The 19,886-nt window shown below is 36.9% G+C and overlaps 1 protein-coding gene across 1 annotated transcript; it reads left to right on the top strand.

Annotated features, from left to right (window-relative positions):
• Window positions 1-1,804: 1,804 nt before the first annotated feature.
• AKAP3 (A-kinase anchoring protein 3) lies at window positions 1,805-19,886 on the top strand (the record flags this gene model as incomplete). Its single annotated transcript, XM_081128966.1, has 3 exons — window positions 1,805-1,900; window positions 10,492-12,774; window positions 19,731-19,886. The coding sequence occupies 3 exons, from the start codon at window positions 1,805-1,807 to the stop codon at window positions 19,884-19,886; spliced, it is 2,535 nt and encodes an 844-aa protein (XP_080985092.1).

Genomic DNA, 19,886 nt, shown 5'->3' with positions numbered 1-19,886 from the left:
TCAACAGTGCAGGACAGCCCATTTCCAAGTCTTCTCGTTTGGTCAAGTAGTAGTATCACCCATTTCTTTTTTCATGGTAATGCTTCAAGCATAATCACATTTATATTTAATAGTGATCTGCTAAGAGACAATAGAGGATTTAACTACATACAGCTTCCTTATTGGGGTTAAAATATTAAAATAAGATACCAAAAAAAGTTAGAAAATTTTTAAAGAAAAGAATAAATAAATATCTTCCTGGAGCTTGCCTGTCTCAGAGAGGATCTCTCCAAATAAACCCAACCCCAGGGCTCCACAATTCTATATGTATGTTAGAATCACCCACGGAGCTTTTAAGAACTCCAATGCCTAAATTTCCCCACCCTAAAACATTGAAATAAGATTATCTGGGGGGGGGGGAGTATCTCAGATTCAGTATTTTTAAAACAGTTTTCTGGGTGATTCTAATCAGGGTGGAGAACCTATTGCTTACCCAAGGAATCTTATTACAATGTAAGGAAGAGTAAAAGAAACTGTTTCCCTAGCTCAGTGATCTGAGTCAGCGATTGGGATGTTAAAATGGGTACAAATCCTATGGGAGCAAAGAACAAATACAACTTCCCTATGAAAACTAGGATAAGCTTCTGGCCTATTATAACAGGATTTTAAACAAGTATGTTTGTTAGAATCAAAATATCAATATATATGTTTCACAAAGATGTTTGGAGAATTGGGGAGAAAAAATTGGCGATCTCACTCTACCTTGCTTATTGAGAAATACAGATCTAAGCAATGTTTGTAATGAAAGAAGTGATTTCATTGTGGAAGCCTGGTGATGGAAGTTTGGCACGGAAAAGGGGAGAAAGAAAAGCTTCTCATACTTGTAGATTATCAGTGGGGAAAAATATCATGATAATTAGCCACGTTCCCAAGGACTATAGGAGTATTTGGAATAAGGGCTATGAAGCTCAGTTGTGAGGTGAGGCAATAAAAGCCGCAAGGATAAGCAATTCTTTCAAGAAAAATGGCTATAAATGAGAGAGAAATAGTAGCAGCTAGAGGGAGGCTTCGGGTAGAAGAGGACACCGAAGATGAATATCAGCTTTCTGGCTTAGAAGAGCAGATTGATGGTGGTATCATTACAGAGATTAGGGAATAAAGAAAAATGTTGAGAGGGCTATGAAAGAATCAATATCTGCAAGGGTATTACTGCCTCCGTGGACAAAGGCCATTGGGTGGTGCCTATGACATCTCTCTTCTGGCATTCAGAAGTTTGACTGAACCAGGGAGATAGAATTCCTCCAGGATCCTTGGCTACTTGGAGGATTTAAGGAGGAGCTACTAAACTTACTGCTAATAAAAGTAAGTTAGTGGTCTAGAAATTAGTAAAAAATGAACTGTGTATTACTTTTTTCAAAAGTTAGCGGGGCAAGAACAGACAGGGAGAAGTAAATTAATTCTATTTTGATCATGTCGAATTTTGAGTGTCTACTGAAAATCCAAGATGTGGAAGGGCTTGTCAAGCGAGGACACAAAGAGCTGGACATGGCTGTTTAGGTTCTTTCATGAACAAATTTGTATTAAGCATCTCTAGTATAGACCAGGGACTGACTTTAGCACAAGAGATCTATGTGTTTAAGAAATCTTCCTGCAATTGAGAGCTGAGGATGAAGATATCCAGAGTTAGGTGAGTTTGAAGTAGCTTTTGGGACAGGTCACTATTGAAAGCATTGCTCCTATTTTCCACATCTCAGCTATTTACGTTATTTCTCCCTACTTTCATATGACTTGCCCTTCTGATACCCATTTTTTTCCCTGCTTCCAGATGTCGGATAGGGTTGACTGGTTACAAAGCCAAAATGGGGTATGCAAAGTTGATGCCTACCCACCTGGGGACGGCCTACCCCAGGACTGGAAAATGGTACGTTGTCAACCTCCTTATAAATACTGGGTTGGGAATATGGGGAGTGACGGAGAGCAGCCTTGTTCTCTTCACCACCACCCCCCTCTTATTTTTGAAGATCGATTTCTTGGGGTGGGAGGGATGAACATTTAAGAACAAAAAATTCCCATCTATAATTTTTGGAAAACATTTCTATAATATGGTATTTAGTAGGAGAAATATGTTATAATTAATGAAAAAAACTATATATTACAACTGTAAAATTTTGTTCATTGAAAGTATTTTCTGAAGTGTAGGCTGCCTCAAAATTGCCAGAACTATAAACTTTCATCTAATTAAATTGTTACTCTGCCTTCATTGTTCAACTAACATTTATTAAATACTTACTTAACATCAGGCATTGTAAGTCAGGGTCCAGTCAGAAGATGGAAACCACACCAGTAATTTAATGTTTAAAAAAACTGTCTACTAAAGATGGTTAACCAACTTAACTACTAAAAGCTGTAAAAGAGGACTCTGAGTTCTAGAAGTAGCAAATGCAAAAAGCAGCTCCACCTAGGTTGAAAGAGTGAAAAAGGAAGAAACTAAGAATTCACAAAAACTCCCTCTTTCTTAAACAAAGCTGCCTAAGATCTCTTTGGAGAAAGTGTGGTTGCTATGGGATCACTCAGCCTGCCTAAGAGATAAAACATTTACGTATCTATCAAAGCCATTAAGACACATAGTTAATAAATATCGAGTGACTATAGAGTAAGAGCCAACCAAATCTACTTCGACTAGATCTTTTATTTACCTCTGCCCTTTCATTTAGAAAAATAAAAGACAGATGGGTTTCAATATTAATCAAATTAACAGAAATGTCTTCATTTTTCACTGAGAAGCACTATGGGGAATGCCAAAAAGAACAAAACAATTTCTGCTTTCATAGATCTTATCATTAATTTGGGAAAATAAAAAGTAAATGTGAAAATAGAAATATAATTTAAAAGCTTTAAATAACTGACAGACACTAATTATAAGAGATCTAGGATAATTCACCAAGTGGATTTTCTGGATAGTAATTGCTATAGCTGTTTAAAGAACAGATCATTTCAAAGTGGGAGGTAGTCAGGGAAAATTTCATAAAATACCTTTAACTGAGCTAGAGGTGAAGAATAATAGGATGGAAGGTATACAGTATATTGACTTAAAACTAAGCTCTCACTTTGGCTGAATGGCTTAGTTGGTTGGAGTGTCCTCCTGTACACTAAAAGGTGATGGGTAAAATCCCTGGTCAGGCCGCATACCTAGATTTCAGGATCCATCCCCCGTCCTGGAACATACAAGAGGCAACCAATTGATGTCTGTGTCTCTCTCTCTCCCTTCCTTTCTCTCTAAAATTAATAAAACATATCCTCAGGTGAGAATTGAAGAAAAATATACCTAAGCTCTTAAAACAAAAGATGGCTGAGAGAGAAAATTAAACCCCTTAACCCTTTTCATAGTTTTTGTGAAGACATGAAAATTTTCCCTGGCCTTAATTAAGAAAGACTCAGATATAATCTGATATCCACCTTCCCTAAGTGTTCAGTTTATTACTGCACAAGAATGAAAGAGTTTCAAGTTGCAGGAAGCCTAAGGAGTTTGAAAGAGACGGATATTTAATTGTACACTGCATCGATAGAAAAAGAAATGTGGTTAGTCTTTCAGTCAGTCACTATGGCTTCATAAAGGACTTTTGCAAAATTCTTCTGGATCAAGTGGAATAATGGATGCAGGGTGCACACGTTTTGGGTTTAACAAACATAGACGATAAAAACCTATAAACATAGCAAGCGCTGCCCTGTGGCTCAGTTGGTTGGAGCGTCCTCCCATGCACCAAAAGGTTGCCCTTTTCGATTCCCAGTCCGGGCACACACCTCTGTTGTCTCATTCGTGTCCTGGTGGGGGTGCATATGGAAGGCAACCAATCTCTCTCAAAAACAAACAAACAAGCACCTATAAACACAGCAAGCTAACACAACTCTGTACTCCATCATAAAGTCCTATGCTAAGCTGTATGTTGTTTGGTTGGTTTTTAATGTTCTGTGAAAGAACTGAAAGGACGAAAGGGTAAGTCCCACATCTGCCTCAGGAAGACTCTCCTGTAGCGCCGGCCCAGTTACGCAACCCGCTGTGGACAGACTGCGAGCCTTTCTGTCAACCGGGAGCTACACGGGATAATTTTCAAACGGGTGAAATCAAGATTCCCAGTCAGATACAAAAGCAGATGCATGTTAAAGAGTTCATTTAGCTCATTACTGAGGAAACTGATGAGATGTTACAACCAGTTCAAAGGAGAATAAAAAAAGATATATTTATAAGTCAGAAATATTGAAATGAATGCGCAAATAGAAGCAAAACTGGTCTCTTCCGCAGTGAGGAAGGGAAGTCTCCAGAAACTCCACTGGACAGAATTTACATGTCTATAGACAGACAGAAGTATTTTGTGCATTGCTATCATTATCTAAAGCTTATAGAGATGTAAAATAGCTTCTTTAGAATCAGAAACAGATTATGTGAAAAGCTATCGACAATTCTTAGTCTATAGACTAAGCACTAAAGACAATGCATAGTTTTCTTTTGAAGCACAAGTTTTTCCCCCCCCTATAGTTGCCTTCATTTTAATAAAAATTCTCAAAGTCAGATAACTTTTGATAACAAAATACAGACAGTCTCATCAGAATTGGTCTGATTATTTACATAGGTGCAGCAACCAGATAGGCCTTATTAATTTTGCTTTGCTGGAAGTTTTCACAAGGAATCTTTATTGGACTTTTAAAGCCCTTTTATTATTTACTATCCTGAGACTAGAAATTCCTAGAAAAACCAGCACATACGCCGTTGGATTTCTCTGACACTGTGTTCCTAACTGTAGTGTTAACTACTTCTATTAATCATAACTTTTTTCAAAGTATTTTTTATTCTTTCTATTTCATAAAGAAAACTAGGGAGGGAGAGGTATATAATTGTGATCTATTACACAACAGCTAAAGTACAGACTACAGAGCTCATGAACACACATAGGACAATTTCTATAGTCACACGCATTCCTTATACAACCTAAGAGGCAAAAACGAACACATCCAAAGTCATATGCTTTCTATAGTAATAAAAATATAAGAAGCAAAAGCATATAAATATGCTTAGTTATCAGTGTCTCAGTATTCTATTTTACTTAGAGAAATAATCCAAGGAACCCATGAATATCCATTAATTAACTCAATTTAATACCAGTCCACTGTTTTAAGTTACAAAAGATGTTGGAAACTTATGATCAAGCTGATGTACTGTAAAACATAACTTGAAATAAAGTTTGTCAGAATATTTATTCAATTTGATTAAACACAAATTTATATTTTTCATGATCTTCATCATTAAGTAGAAGTAATACTAGCTTATTGGATCTGTGTAACATATAAATTTGTGAAGAGCATATCAAAGTAAAATAAAAATGCACACTTGTATTATTCTTAACATTGATAAATCAGAAAAGACATAGCTGTTTTTATTAAACTAAAATTATTAAACTAATCTTGTTTGCCTAACTTGGACTTACCTAACGTATCTAACTTAAAGATTTACCTAACTTACATGAACTTAGGTTCCTAAAATATTTCTGAGTTAGGGTCTATAAGAATACTTTAGCCAATCAAAATAGAGATATTTTAATAGACTTTATAATCTTACTTATTAATACAATGTGGAGGTAGGAAAACATAACTATTTACACTTAATGCTTTTCTGAATTACAGACACATAGTGACACAGACCTGATAGCTTATAGCATCAGCCAGCCGTTAGATCAAACACCCAGTTTTCAATAAAATGTCACAAGGCATTCAAAGAGGGAAAAAAATCAACAGACTTTGTCTCTGAAAAAGCCCCAGTAGCAGACATACTAGACAACACTATAACCAACTGTTTTAAAGATGCTCAAAGAACTAACGAGAAGATTTGGAGAAAGTCAAGAAAACAGTGTCTGAACAGGAAGTGTCTTTATTGAAAGAGACAAAACCTGCAGATAACCTAAAAGAAATTCCAGAGCTGAAAAGTATAATAATGGAAATGAAAAATTCACCAGCGGGATTTAAAGGCAGATTTGAACGGAAGAAAGAACCAGCAAACTTTTAAGATAGGAAAGTGGAAATTATTAAGTCTAAGGAACAGAAAGGAAAAAGATTGAAGAAAAGTGAACAGAGCCAAAGGGACCTGTGGGATACCATCAAGCAAACAAACATATACACTGTGGGAGTCTCAGTTGGAGAAAAGAAAGAGAAAGGGGCAGAGAGAATATTTGAAGAAATAACAGCTGGAAACTTCCCAAATCTGATGAAACATGAATCTATGAACTTCATGATGAACTCAAGGGGACCCACGCTGAAACACATTGTAATCAAACTTTCAAAAGGCAACAACAAATGGAATATGGGTATAAGTGATGTTTGTCACTTCCAGGCCTGGACCACAAAAGCCTCTTATCCAGTCCTTCACCATCTCTGCCCTTCCCCATACACTAGCTTGAAGAAAAGATCCTGAGACCCAAGAGAGGGTGAAACCATGCAAAAGCAGAGCCTGGGTCCCCGAGTCACTGCAAAGACGGCTGCTCACTGAATGCCCTCTTTATACAAAGTGATCAAGCCTCTCTTTTGTTACACCACTGATAGTTCAGGGGCCATCTGATTTAAAACTAGCATTACCCCAAATAATAGATTTTGCCTGTGTCCTTTTGTTGCCAAGAATGTCCAGCCTATTATATCTGACTATCAAAATGCTTTAAAGTTCATCTCGAATGTCACTTCTTTCTCTAGTTACCCAGCCAAAATTATCTGTCCCTCTTCTCCCATTAAATATATCTATTCTAATTATTTTATAGCACTAATGACATACTATTTAATAATATTTATGTTTATGTTTTGTTTCCACAATAAAATGCATGCTTCCAGAAGGCAAATCCTATTTCTTTCACCTTTATATGTTTCACAGTGTCTAGTAGTGTGTTGTACACAGACACTATACACATATTGCGTCATATAGGTAGTTTGTGTTGCACATTGTTTGTCTCCCCTAAATCACCTCTGCAGTGGAGGCCGTCAGGCTGGTCCTCCTGGTGGACAGCATCCACTTTGGAACCTGACTTTCCATTTCCTGAATGCTGTCTTTGCTCTGACTCTACTACCTTTTCTCTGTCTCTTTTTCAGACATGCACAAGGGCAGCTTTTTTCCCCCCTAAAACTTCCTTTTAAAGCTAAAAATTGTCCATTAGGTAGTTCCCACTTGTTACTGACCTTTGGTCCCAAATAATAATTTTTAGAAGATTCGTTACAGAAACTCAGTAGTTTCTCCACACCTCCCACCCGGTCTGATAGGAATGAATCACAATACGTATCCCTAGCCATCCTGGCTTCCAGAACTCTTTTCACCCTGTGTACTACTTCCCCATACATGCAGGAAGGCAGGTTTTATTCCATAGTGCATCCATAGCTGGTTAGCTATGTCTCGCCACATTAGCCTAAAGATCAAGGTTATTGACTTCTCTTTTCTCTTAGCTCTTTTGTTTAATCTTTATTTGAAATATTTTAGTATTATCTATCTTATATGCACTACATTAAGCATACAAGTTATTTTGTGCATATTATCTTATTTAAACTCACTTAATTCTAATCACAACCATATGAAAAAATTATTTAAAGTAACAATTACCATATGAACAGCAATTCCATTTTTGGGTATATAGCTGAAGGAAACAAAACCGCACTTGAAAGAGATATCTGCATCCCTATGTTTTTTGCAGTATTATTTACAGTCACCAAAACATGGAAGCAACTTAAATATCCATCAGTGAATGAATGGATAAAGAAAAATGTGATATAATGGAATATTATTCAGCCATAAAAAACAAAGGAAATTTTGCCATTTGCAACAACATGGATGAACTTTGGGAGCATTATGCTAAGTGAAGTAACTCAGAAAGAGAAAGATAAATACCATATGATCTTACTTATATGTAGAATCTAAAAAAAAATGAAAGAAAAAAAAAAAGGACTCATAGATACAGGAAACAACTCATAGTTGCCAGAGGTGGGGGATAAGAAAAATGGGTGAAGAAAGTTAAAAGGTACAAATTTCCAATTATAAAATAAGTCAGTCCTGGGATAGGACTGTAGCGTGGTGACTATAGTTAATAATATTGTATTGTATATTTGAAACTCGCTAACAGAGTAGATCTCATCACAAGAAAAAATAATTTGAACTGTGTGTGGTGATAGATGTTAACTAGACTTATTGGTGATCATTTTGCCATATATACAAATATTGAATCATTATGTTGTACAACTAAAATTAATATAACATTATATGTCAATTATATCTCAATTAAAAATAATAATAAACTTTAAGCCATACATCAAAAGTAAAAACAGAAACACAAAACTCACCTGTCCAGAGATCAAAGGACTCTTCTCCTTCCAAATGGGCATGAAATTCTTAATTGATATGAACTTATGACAGGCAATAAATACTAGCAAAACAGATTTTCTATTGTGTCTCACTCAACAAAGAATAGAGCTCTATAAACCATAATTCACTAAAGAATCACCAAATGGTGAAGCAATAAAACCACATTATTAATCACTGCTGCCACTAATGATTATTGGCGGTAAAAGAACCAAAGTGAAAACCAAAAGCAGAATTAGTAGAGAGGAAAATTGAAACTAGAAAAAAAAAACAAAAAAACAGCTACATAGTTCCATTTCCACTTTGGATTCATCTCTGGGGGCAAAGACACACCTGGTACATCACTCTCATGATGACATTTACGTCTGTTAAGTGAGTCTGTTGGACATCTTGGGCAAGACTTCCAAAACTGTTAAAAAGATAATTTTCTGAGAAGGGTGAAATAATGACCCTCATACATATATAAAAATAAACTTGTGTTAAAGATTTTATTTAACTTATTAACAAAGAACTGGTGTGGTTAAAGGAGAATCTAAGAAAAGAAAAAGACTCATTTATAGATCAGGAATATTGAAGTGAATGGGCGAATGGAAGCACCTTTTCTACAGTGTATCCTTCCCTGGCTAGAATTAACCTGAGTGTAGACAACAATTACATTGCATTACTATCAGTTGTCTACACTTTACAGAATCATAAAATAACGCCAAGAGAATTAGAATCAGAAAATGTGGGAGGGTATGCTATAAATTATGCATAGTTAGTTTTCCACTGAAGCACAAAATGTCCCTCCATTAGCCATTGTCCATATTAGGAGAATCAGTTAGGAATACTTTGAACCAAGCACTGTGGCCAGCGAGCAGCTTAAACCAGCCCTGTAGAGGGCTGGTACAACTGCTTTTCTCTTCTCTCCAACTTATCAAAACATAGCAGTGGGTAGTGAGCACCAATTTTAGAGTAGGAACTGGATTTGAATACTAACCTTCATCCCGTAGTAGCTGTGAAACGCTAGTGAATTTATTTAACTTCTTTATGCCTCGATTTTCCTATGTGTGAAACAAAGAGCAATACCTGCCTTATAGGGTGTGTATGAGTATTAAATTAAATAATGTGTGTAAAGTACTTAGCACAGTGCCTGGCAAATATAAGTTTAACAAATAATAGCTAGTAACTCTATGACACCTGGTAATTAAAATACTAAATTAATCTTTAAAGATGGGCAATACTTGTCATTCCAGAGGACATAACTCCAATTATTACAATGATCCTTTACATTTGATAGCGAATAGGACAGACAATTTTACATACATTCTGACTTTAGCTTGTGAAGGTTATAGATTACAAAATGTAAACATATAAGTATATCCATGTGCTTATCACAGCTAGTGTCCACCAAAGGATCTGTATTTCCTTAAAACTAATAAATTGTCCACAGATATTAACTCCTCAATTATAAATCAGATTGTTAACTTAAGTGATATTAAATAGTCCATTGGAAGCCATTTAGTATATCCAGATTGTGCTTGGGTATCCTGGCAAACTGGTTAATTATGCACAATTATCCTTGAATTTTATAGTTTTTTGAAAACTATAGTTTTATAGTTTTTTGTAATAAGAGATCTAAATAAAAACAAATAAACCATAGAAAATAACAATTAATATTAATACAGGAAAAACCTTATTTAGTTCAATTGCTAACTTGGCTGTGTACACAATGACTGTCAGATCTTTAGGATAAATGTTGTTAGATGCAATATAGTGTAATGGCTGAAAGCATGGGCTCTGGAGTCAGACTGCCTGGGTTGGAATTTCGGCTCCATCAGTGGTTAGCTGTATAACTTCAGATGAGTAGCTAAATCTCTCAGTTCTTCAATTTCCTCCTCTGTAAATTGTGGATAATAAGAGAGCTAACATTTAAGTTTACTGTGAGAATAATATTAAATGAAATAATAGTCAAAAAGTTGAAACAGTGTCTGATGCATAGTAAGCATTCAATAAGTGTTGATTACTTTTATTGTGATGATGGAGTAGTTGAGACTTGAGCGAGGTGGCTATTTTTGTAACTGATCTTTGAGTTGTCCTGAATATCCCATTTGTTTACTTTGTTATAGTCCGATGAATACTTGTCTGTTTTTAAGGAAGCCTCGACTGATCCTGTCAGAGTGCTCAGCTGGCTCCGCAAAGACCTGGAAAAAAGTACAGCAGGGTTCCAAGACGTTAGGTTCAAGCCTGGAGAATCATCATTTGATGGGGAAGTGACCAACTCAGGAGACCCACAAAAGGGTTTCATTGTAGACTACTACAATACATTTAATAAGGACAATCCAGGAAGACTTCATTTTGAGGTGACTCACAGAGATAACCCTCTCCCAGGCCCCAGTGCCCAAGTTGGTAATGAGAGTACAGTAGATGAAGTTTCCTTCTATGCTAACCGCCTCACAAATTTAGTCATAGCCATGGCCCGCAAGGAGATCAATGAAAAGATTGATGGCTCTGAAAACAAATGTGTCCATCAGTCAGTATACATGGGGGATGAACCCCCACGCAAAAGCCTGAGTAAGGTGGCATCAGAGCTGGTGAATGAGACTGTCTCCGAATGTTCCAAGGATATTGCCTCGGATAAGGTTCCTGGCTCTGGTGACAGAGCAGGATTATTACAGAGTCCCGCAAATTTGAAATACAAGACCACTTTGAAGTTCAAGGAAAGCAAGGGTCCAGATAGCAAGCCTGCTTCTAAGAAGTCTTTCTTCTATAAAGAAGTGTTTGAATCTCGTAATGCAGGTGATTCCAAAGAGGGTGGAAGGTCCTTGCCTGGGGAAAGAAAGATCTTCAGAGGGCAAGAAAGGCATAATGATTTTACAACTTCTGTTAGTCAAAAGATCATGACCTATGCTAACAGTGTAGTGTCTGATATGATGGTCTCCATCATGAAGACCCTGAAAATCCAAGTGAAGGACACAACCATTGCCACCATCCTGCTGAAGAAGGTACTGATTGGGCATGCGAAAGAGGTGGTGTCAGATCTAATTGACTCCCTCATGAAGAACCTCCACAATGCCACAGGGACCCTCATGACTGATACAGACTTTGTCTCAGCTGTGAAGAGAAGTCTCTTCTTTCATGGAAGCCAGAAGGCCACAGATATCATGGATGCTATGCTGTGGAAGCTATACAATGTGATGTTTGCCAAGAAACCTCCTGAGAATATCAGGAAAACTCAGGACAACTCTGAGAGTTATTCCCTCATCTCCATGAAAGGAATGGGGAAAAACCCAAAGGTAAATTTTGCAACAATGAAATCTGAAGGTAAACTGAGGGAAAAAATGTACTGTCCTCCATGCCAACCAGAGAAGACGTGTGCTGAAACTTTGGGTGAACACATTATCAAAGAGGGCCTGACTTTGTGGCATAACACTCAGAGAAGAGAAGGAAAATCTCCAGATTTTCCATGTGCAACATTTGGAGCTCCCAACAACCAGTATAATCCTGCACCAGACTTTCCCCTGGGATATCCTCTGGATACTTGCAACCTCATCCCCCCTATGCAACACCTAGATAACCCTGAGAATTTTGTGTGTGATTCAGACTCCTGGGCCAAGGACCTGCTTGTATCTGCCTTACTTCTGATTCAATACCACCTGGCCCAGGGAGGAAGCATGGATACACAGAGTTTCCTTGAAGCTGCTAGTAGAACCAACTTTCCCTCCAAGATCCCTGTAGTTCCTGATGAGATCAACTGTCAGCCTCCACATATGGAAGGTAACCAAGAAGAAACAGAGAAGAAGGATCTGATGAGTGTTTTCTTCAACTTTATCCGGAATTTACTTAGTGAAACCATTTTCAAGAATGACTGTAGCTCTGAACCCAAGGTGCCAGAAAAACCAGTTAAGGAAGACCTGTGTGGAAGATCTGTTACCCCTTCTCCCATCAAACTAAGTGAATGTGATGATGCTGGTGGTACCTTTGCTGGGCTGACCAAGATAGTTACCAACCAGCTAGATAGCCACATGAATGGGAAGATGATAGAACATCTGATGGACTCAGTGATGAAGTTGTGTCTCATTATTGCCAAGTCCTGTGACTCTCCCTTGGCAGAGCTGGGAGACGATAAGTCTGGGGATGCCAGCAGGCCAAGTTCAACCTTCCCAGATAGTTTCTATGAGTGCTTACCAGTCAAGGGCACAGGGACAGCAGAGGCTGTCTTGCAGAATGCCTATCAAGCTATTCATAATGAATTGAGAGGTGTATCAGCACAGCTCCCTGAAGGGTGTGCAGCACCCAAAGTGGTTGTCAGCAATCATAACATAATTGATACAATTCAGAACAAGCAACTCCAAGCCGTACTTCAATGGGTAGCTGCCTCTGAGCTTAACGTCCCTATTTTGTACTTTGCTGGTGATGATGAAGGAATCCAAGAGAAGGTAAGGAAGAAGAGTCAGAGGAATTGAAAATATTTATTAATGGTTTGTTGAGGTTTTAAGTTCTGTTTTCTTTCTGAATGAGAAGATAGCCAGCCACAAGAAGGCTAGAATGGGGACAGTAAGAGTTTGAAGATCATGCCTCTTGGAAGAAATAACGGATAAAGTAAAATTATATTTTGCCCAAAAAGAGTCACATCAAAGGGGGAAAGAAGAGGGTGTATGATAAATCAAATCTGGTTCTTTTTTCTGAATATATTGGTGGGATTGCATAGATAAGGAGTCACAGAGACTCAGTGGAAGAATCCAGATTAAGGTCTGGGCTTCAGGCTGAATTTTTGATAGGACAGCATTGCCCAAAGAATGGGAAGGGACCACTGGGAAGCATTCCAGGGATATATTAAGGCAGGCAGGGGGTGTGAAGGATCTAGAATGATGAACTTTTCAAAATTTTCATTATTCTTATGGATGGCTGTCTAGGGGGTATTGGGGATTTGAAGGGATTTGATAAAGAATATCCCTCTTCCCCTCACCCTAAGTTCTGAATCAATTGAGAAGTAAGACTAAAGAATAAGGAAAAGGGGAAATCAACTTATCTCTTATTACTGATAGAGATAAGCGTGCCTTCTAACTCTTTCTCCTCCCAATGTAGGCCTTGGAACTGCTCACTGAAGGGAGATTTTGAGTCTGGAAAGCATGAACATTTATGCAAGTTGCTGCTTCATGCTACTGTAGAGAAATTAAGAAATAGAGACCATCCTCACCACACACACACACACACACTCCTTTAGGCCTTTTGATTATTGTGTCTCAATTGATTCATCCTCATAGAAATGAGAGGATGTGGAGGAAGAGGCTTTGTCTGTTTAATAAGTGGCATTAGTAACCCTTGCAACTGGGTTACTTGATTTATCTGATGACTGGGAAGACACAGGATTTTATAGCATCCAGATTAGGCTACACTAAACCTAAACAAGAAACTGTATGATCTGTAGAAGGCTACTCAAAATTCGATCTGTGAACCAACAACACTGGTATCAACTGAGAGCTTGTTAGAAGTTTAGAATCTCAGGCTCCACTTCTGGCCTACTGAATCAGAATCTTCATTTTAGCAATTTAACAAAATCGCCCACTGATTTGTGTGTACATTTGAGTTTGGGCTAGATAACAGAACGTGGAGTTCCAATCCTACAAATATCCCTAAGAGTTCTTGGCCAACTGGAATCTCTACAGTTTTACCAGTCTGTAAAACAGACAACTATTTTGGCACATAGCAATTGGCGGGGGTGGGGGTGGGGGTGGGGGTGGGGGTGGGGGAGCTATAGTCACAAAAGCTTTAGACTGATGAAAAAATCTAAAAAAGAAGCATAGCTCTCATGTTTAAAAGGTGTGAAACAGGCTTTTGTTCCATACCCATCTCTTAAGTGAAACCCATTGTATACAAAATAGTAATACACTCTGGTTTTAGAATCGTTTGAATTAGAATGTCTGTAATATACTGATCTGAAATGGGCTCCATAGACTTGCAGTCCTCCCCCTGTGCACACACACGAACACACAATACCCATATGTCTTTGCCCATTGTAAAGCTAAAGACCATCATCTATTTTATTAAAGGAAATGAGTGGAAAAGATGGGCAGCAGCACATCCAAACTTTAATGAATGAGTCGATTTTTGTTGAATATCAGTATATTTTTAAGAACAATTTAAGGACGTGTACATCAAAGAACTTCCCAAAAGATGATTTGAGATTTTTTTTGAAAGGGGTTTAATTAATGTATACAAATATTCTCATGCTGACACAGGTGATTGAACCCAATAACACTGGGATGTCCATGAGCCCAATTCCTTTAAATAAATTTGTATCCATTTTTGAATAGGTAATGTGTGCATAGTTCAAAATTCAAGGGCACAAAGGGGTGTACAGTGAAAACTAAGGTTTTTTTCTCTCATCCTTCCATCTTGTTGCTCTCTCTGGAGAAAACCATTGTGATCAATTTCTTGCTTATCCTTTTAGAAATACATATACATACACAAGGAAGTACTTATATGTATACATCTTATTTTAAGTCTCAAGTGGTAGTAAGATATATATATTCTGTTCTGCAACATATAGAGCTGCCACATTCTTTTTAATGGCTGCATATTACTTCATTGTATGACGGTGCTGTATTTAGCCACTTTCCCATGTATGGACATTTCAGTTGCCAATATTTTGCTGCTATGTGCAATGACATGTGCACAGAATTCAAATGTATCTCTATATGCTAAACACTTAGAAAAGGAATTTCAAGATCACCATTAATGTCTGTTTGTATATATTTTTTTCTGTTTGTATATTTGATATATATTTTTTAATTGCCTTCCATAGAGCTTGCACCAATTTGCACATCTGCTAAAACAATATGAACATGCCTATTTTCCATACTTTAATCAAGAGTGAGTGCAAGTGTTGCCTTACTTTGCACTTGGCTTATTAGGAATGAGGGTGAATATCTTTCATATGTTTAAGAGCCTTTTGAATTTCCTTTTTCATGGGTGAATTGTTTGATTATACCTTCTGCCTATTTTTCTATTGGGTTCTTGGTCTTTTTCTTATTGATCTGTAGGGGTTTTACATACAGAGAAATTAGCCTTTGGGATGTTAAGTACATTTTTTAATCATTTATCTTTTAGGGTTTGGTTTTGCTTTTGCCATATTGAATTTTTTAAATGTTTATGTAGTCCAATCTAAGACATGTTTTTCTTTTCTTTTTCCTGGATTTTGTGTCATATTTTGGAAGACATTCTTTACTCCAAAATATTAACAATACCTTCTCATGTTTTCTTCCAATATTTTTGGATTTTTAAAAAATATTTAAAACTTTGATCCATTTTGAATTCATTTTTATATAAAGTATGAGGTAGGGAAGCAATCTCTTATTTTTTTCCAGATGGCTACCTATCTTTGATTTTTTTTCTGAACTTTCTGTTCTGTTTCATTGAATTGTTTAACTATTTTAATACTATTTAAATTAGCACATCATTTTAATTACTGTCATTCTATAATATGGTTTATTATCTGATAGGACTAGAGACTCCATATTTCTCTATCTCAGAATTTTCTAGGCTGTATTTCTCAATTTGCAACCCTAGCCTCAGGCAACCATTAAGCTGACTTCTATCATAGATTTACCTTTCCAAAATTTTACACAATGGAGCCATGAAATACATAGTCTTTACATCTGGCCGTTCACACTTAGCATACTGTTTTAGAGGTTTATTCATGTTGTAGTATGTATCAGTAGTTCATTTCTTTTTATTGCTGAATAGTGTTTCATTATGTGGATATGCTACATTTTGTTTATTTATTCACCAGTTAAGGGACATATGGATTGTTTCCACTTTTTGCAATCATGAATAATGCTATTATGAACATTAACATACAAGTCTTTGTGTGCACATGCATTTTCTTTTCTCTTGGGCAACAAGGAGTTGAATTGCTGCACCTTATGGTAAGTATATCTTTAAAAACTGCCCATCTGTTTTCCAAAATGGTTGTGCCATTTTACATTCCCACCACCAATTTATGTAGGCTTCAGTTTCTCCACATCTTCATCAACATTATTTATTAGAGCTATTATGGTGGCATCTATGGTGGATTTAATCTGAACATCTTTTTATGTGCTAATTAGCCATTCATATATATTTTTTGTTGAATTGTCTATGCAAATCTTTTGCCCATATTTTGACTAGGTTGTTTTCTTCTTGTTATAAAGTTACAAGAATTCTTTATATATTCTTGATACAGGTCTTTATCAAATATATGATTTGCAAATATTTTCTCTCAGTATGTGGCTTGTTTTTTACTTAATGGAGTCTTTTAAAGAGCAAAAGTTTTAAGGATGAAATCGAATTTATCACTTTTTGCTTTTATTGCTTGTGTTTTGATGTTCTATCTAATCTTTGCATAACCCAGTGGTTCTCAGCTGGAGGCAGTTTTGCCCCAAGGGACACTTGGTAATATCTGGAGATATGTATTGTTGTCAGAACTAGGAGCAGGTTGCTACTGGAGTGTTGTGGGTCGAGGCCAAGGATGCTGCTAAGCATTCTAAAATGCAGAGGACAAGGCCACAGCAAAGAATAATCTGGCCTGTAAGGTCAGTATTGCCTGATTGAGAAACACTGACATAACCCAAGGTTATGAGGATTATCTTCTTTTTTTTTTTTACTTCAAAATATTTGATAATTTCAGCTCTTACATTTAGGTCTGTGATCCATTTTGAGTTCATTTTTGTGTGTGACGTGAGGGGGTCTAATTCATTGTTTTGCATTGGATGTGCTGTTGTTTCAAGACCATCTGTTGAAAAGATAATGAATATCTGGCCCTTTTGAACTATTTTTCCCTTTATAAAGCCCCTTTATGAAAATCAATTGACCATAAATGTTGGGATTCAAGCTTTTTTTTATTGGTATTTTCATGATACATCTTTTTCCATAATTTTACTTTTAACTTACCTATATCATTTGAAGTGAGATTTTTCATAGGTAGTATATAGTTGGGTCATATTTCTTGTTGTTAACAGTATTACAGATGTCCCCCATCAACCCCTTTTACCTCCCTTTATCCAGTCCCCACCCCACCCCGGCCTTTCCCACCTAGTCTGTGTCCATGGGTTATGCATATATGTTCTTTGGTTAATCTCTTTATTCTGACAATTAGTGTGTTTAGACTAGTTACATTTAGTCTAATTATTGATATGTTTGGATTTAGGTCTACTATTTTAATATTTTATTTATTCCTATTTTTCTCTTGTTGCCTTCTTTTGGATTAAACATTTCTTAGTATTCCATTTTAATTTATCTATTTTGTTTTTTACTGTATCTCTTTGTGTAGTCTTTTTAGTGTTTTGTTTTTTTTTCTAGGAATTACAATATACATGCTTAACTTTTCAGAGTTTATTTAGGACAAACAGTTACCACTTAAAATGGAACATAGACACCTTACCGTTTAGGCCTCTTTACAGTTTCCTCTATATTGTAGTTATTTCATGTATTTAATCTACATGCATTAAAAAAACTCTTAGACAATGTTATATTTGCTTTCAACCATAAAACATTTTTAAAACTGAGAATAGTTTGTTATTTATACTGAGATTTTTACTGTTTCTGTTGTTCTTTGTTTATCCCTGGTGCTCCCAGTTTCCTTCTGATAGCATTATGCTTTTGTCTTAAGAACTAGAACACATTTTTTGGCAATGAATTCTCTTAGTTTTCCTTAATCTGAAATTTTCTTTATTTGACCTTTATTCCTAAAGTATATTTTTACTGGATATAGAATTCTGGTTTGATAGTTCTTTTCATTTAGTGCTTAAAAAATGTTGTGCCAGCCTGGCTGGTGTGGCTCAGTGGTTGAACATCAACCTAGGTAGGATCCAGGAGGTCACAGTTCGATTCCCAGTCAGGGCACATGCCCGGGCTGCGGGCTTGATCCCCAGCCGGGGGCTTGCAGGAGGCAGCTGATCAATGACTCTCTCATCATTGATGTTTCTCTCTCTCTCTCTCCCCCTTCCTTTCACTGAAATCAATTAAAAAAAGAAACATTTTTTTTAGAATGCTGTGCCATATCCTTCTGCTGATGAGAAATCTGTTGTCACTCAAATTGTTGTTCCCCTATAATTACAGCTGTTTTTGATTTTTTCCTTTTTAGTTTTAAGCAATTTGATGATGACGAGTCTTAAAGTGAATTTGTTTGCGCTTATTTTAGATTCACTTCTTGAGTTTGTTATGTCTTGTGGCAAATTAGGGAAGCTTTCATCCATTATTTCTTCAAGTATTTTTTCTGTACCACCCCTTTTTCCCTCTCCTCCTAGGATTCTCATGACATAAATGTAAAACATTTTGGCATTGTCCTACAGGCCCCCAAGATCTGTTAATTTTTTAATATTTTTTGAAAAAAGTTTAATCAATCCTATATTGTTCAGTGTGGCTAATTTCTATTGTTCTATCTTCAAGTTTACTGACTTTCCTCTATCTTTATTCTGCCCATCCAATTTTGCATTTTGGATTTTTTTTTTAGTTCTAAAATTTCCATTTGGTTCTTCTTTATAACTTCTTTATACCAAGACTTTCTGTGTTTCCATTTATGTCAACAGTATTTGTAGGTACTTCAGTTTTTCACATGGAAATTTTCCCTTCTGAAAGAGCTCGTGATATCTGGCCTGTTTATTTGCTCTTTGACTTTTTATCAGAGAGTCAGGTGTATAAAAATTGGTTTACTTTAGTTTGTTGCTGTTATGATTCCAGATGAATGGCAATCTACTATGTTCATATCAGAATAGTTGCTTTGGATAATTTTTCTCATTTTATATTTGGAAAGAACTAAACATTGGGTTCAGAGACCTGTGTATGAATTTTGCCTCTGCTAATTTCTAGCACTGTATTACTGACAAGTCTCTTCACCTCTCTGGGAAACATTTTCATGAGTGTTGAATGGATCTTTGAACTGCATTCCTTCTCTAACACTCGAGGGGTCTCTGGTCTGTGGAGCATGGGACAGCATCCACATTTGTCCTCTGACATATTTCTCTCCTGCCCTTGTTGGTCTTGGAACGATGGGGACTGTTTGATGATATTATGGTGAACTTAATATTAGAATTCTTAGCAAGAACACCATTGACCAAACACCCACTGGAAGCAGAAAGATTTTAGTCTTAGTGGGGAATCATATTTTCCATATCACGGACAGATGGATGTTAACATCTCTTCTTTAGATTAAGAATGATATAACCAACTTTCTTCTGACAAACAGTCCAGCAGACTTTACAATTAAGGAAGTGTTCTCAACATTTAACTTGGGTCCCTTCTGCTGAAGTTTCTCGAAGTCGGCCTGCCCGCTCTGTTGTAGCCGTGGCAGGGCCTCTCTGGCCTGCCTTGGGACGTTCTGCCCCTCCACTGGCCCTTTCTTTCCTTTCCACAGCTGCTTCAGCTCTCAGCTGCCGCCGTGGACAAAGGCCGCAGCGTAGGGGAGGTTCTGCAGTCAGTGCTGCGCTACGAGAAGGAGCGACAACTGGACGAGGCGGTGGGAAATGTCACACGGCTGCAGCTGCTGGATTGGCTGATGGCGAACTTGTGA

This window comes from Miniopterus schreibersii (genome assembly GCF_964146895.1).
Source record: "Miniopterus schreibersii genome assembly, chromosome: 2".
NCBI lineage: Eukaryota > Metazoa > Chordata > Mammalia > Chiroptera > Miniopteridae > Miniopterus > Miniopterus schreibersii.
Note: the sequence above shows the minus strand (reverse complement) of the source record. Positions and strands in the feature narration are given on the sequence as shown.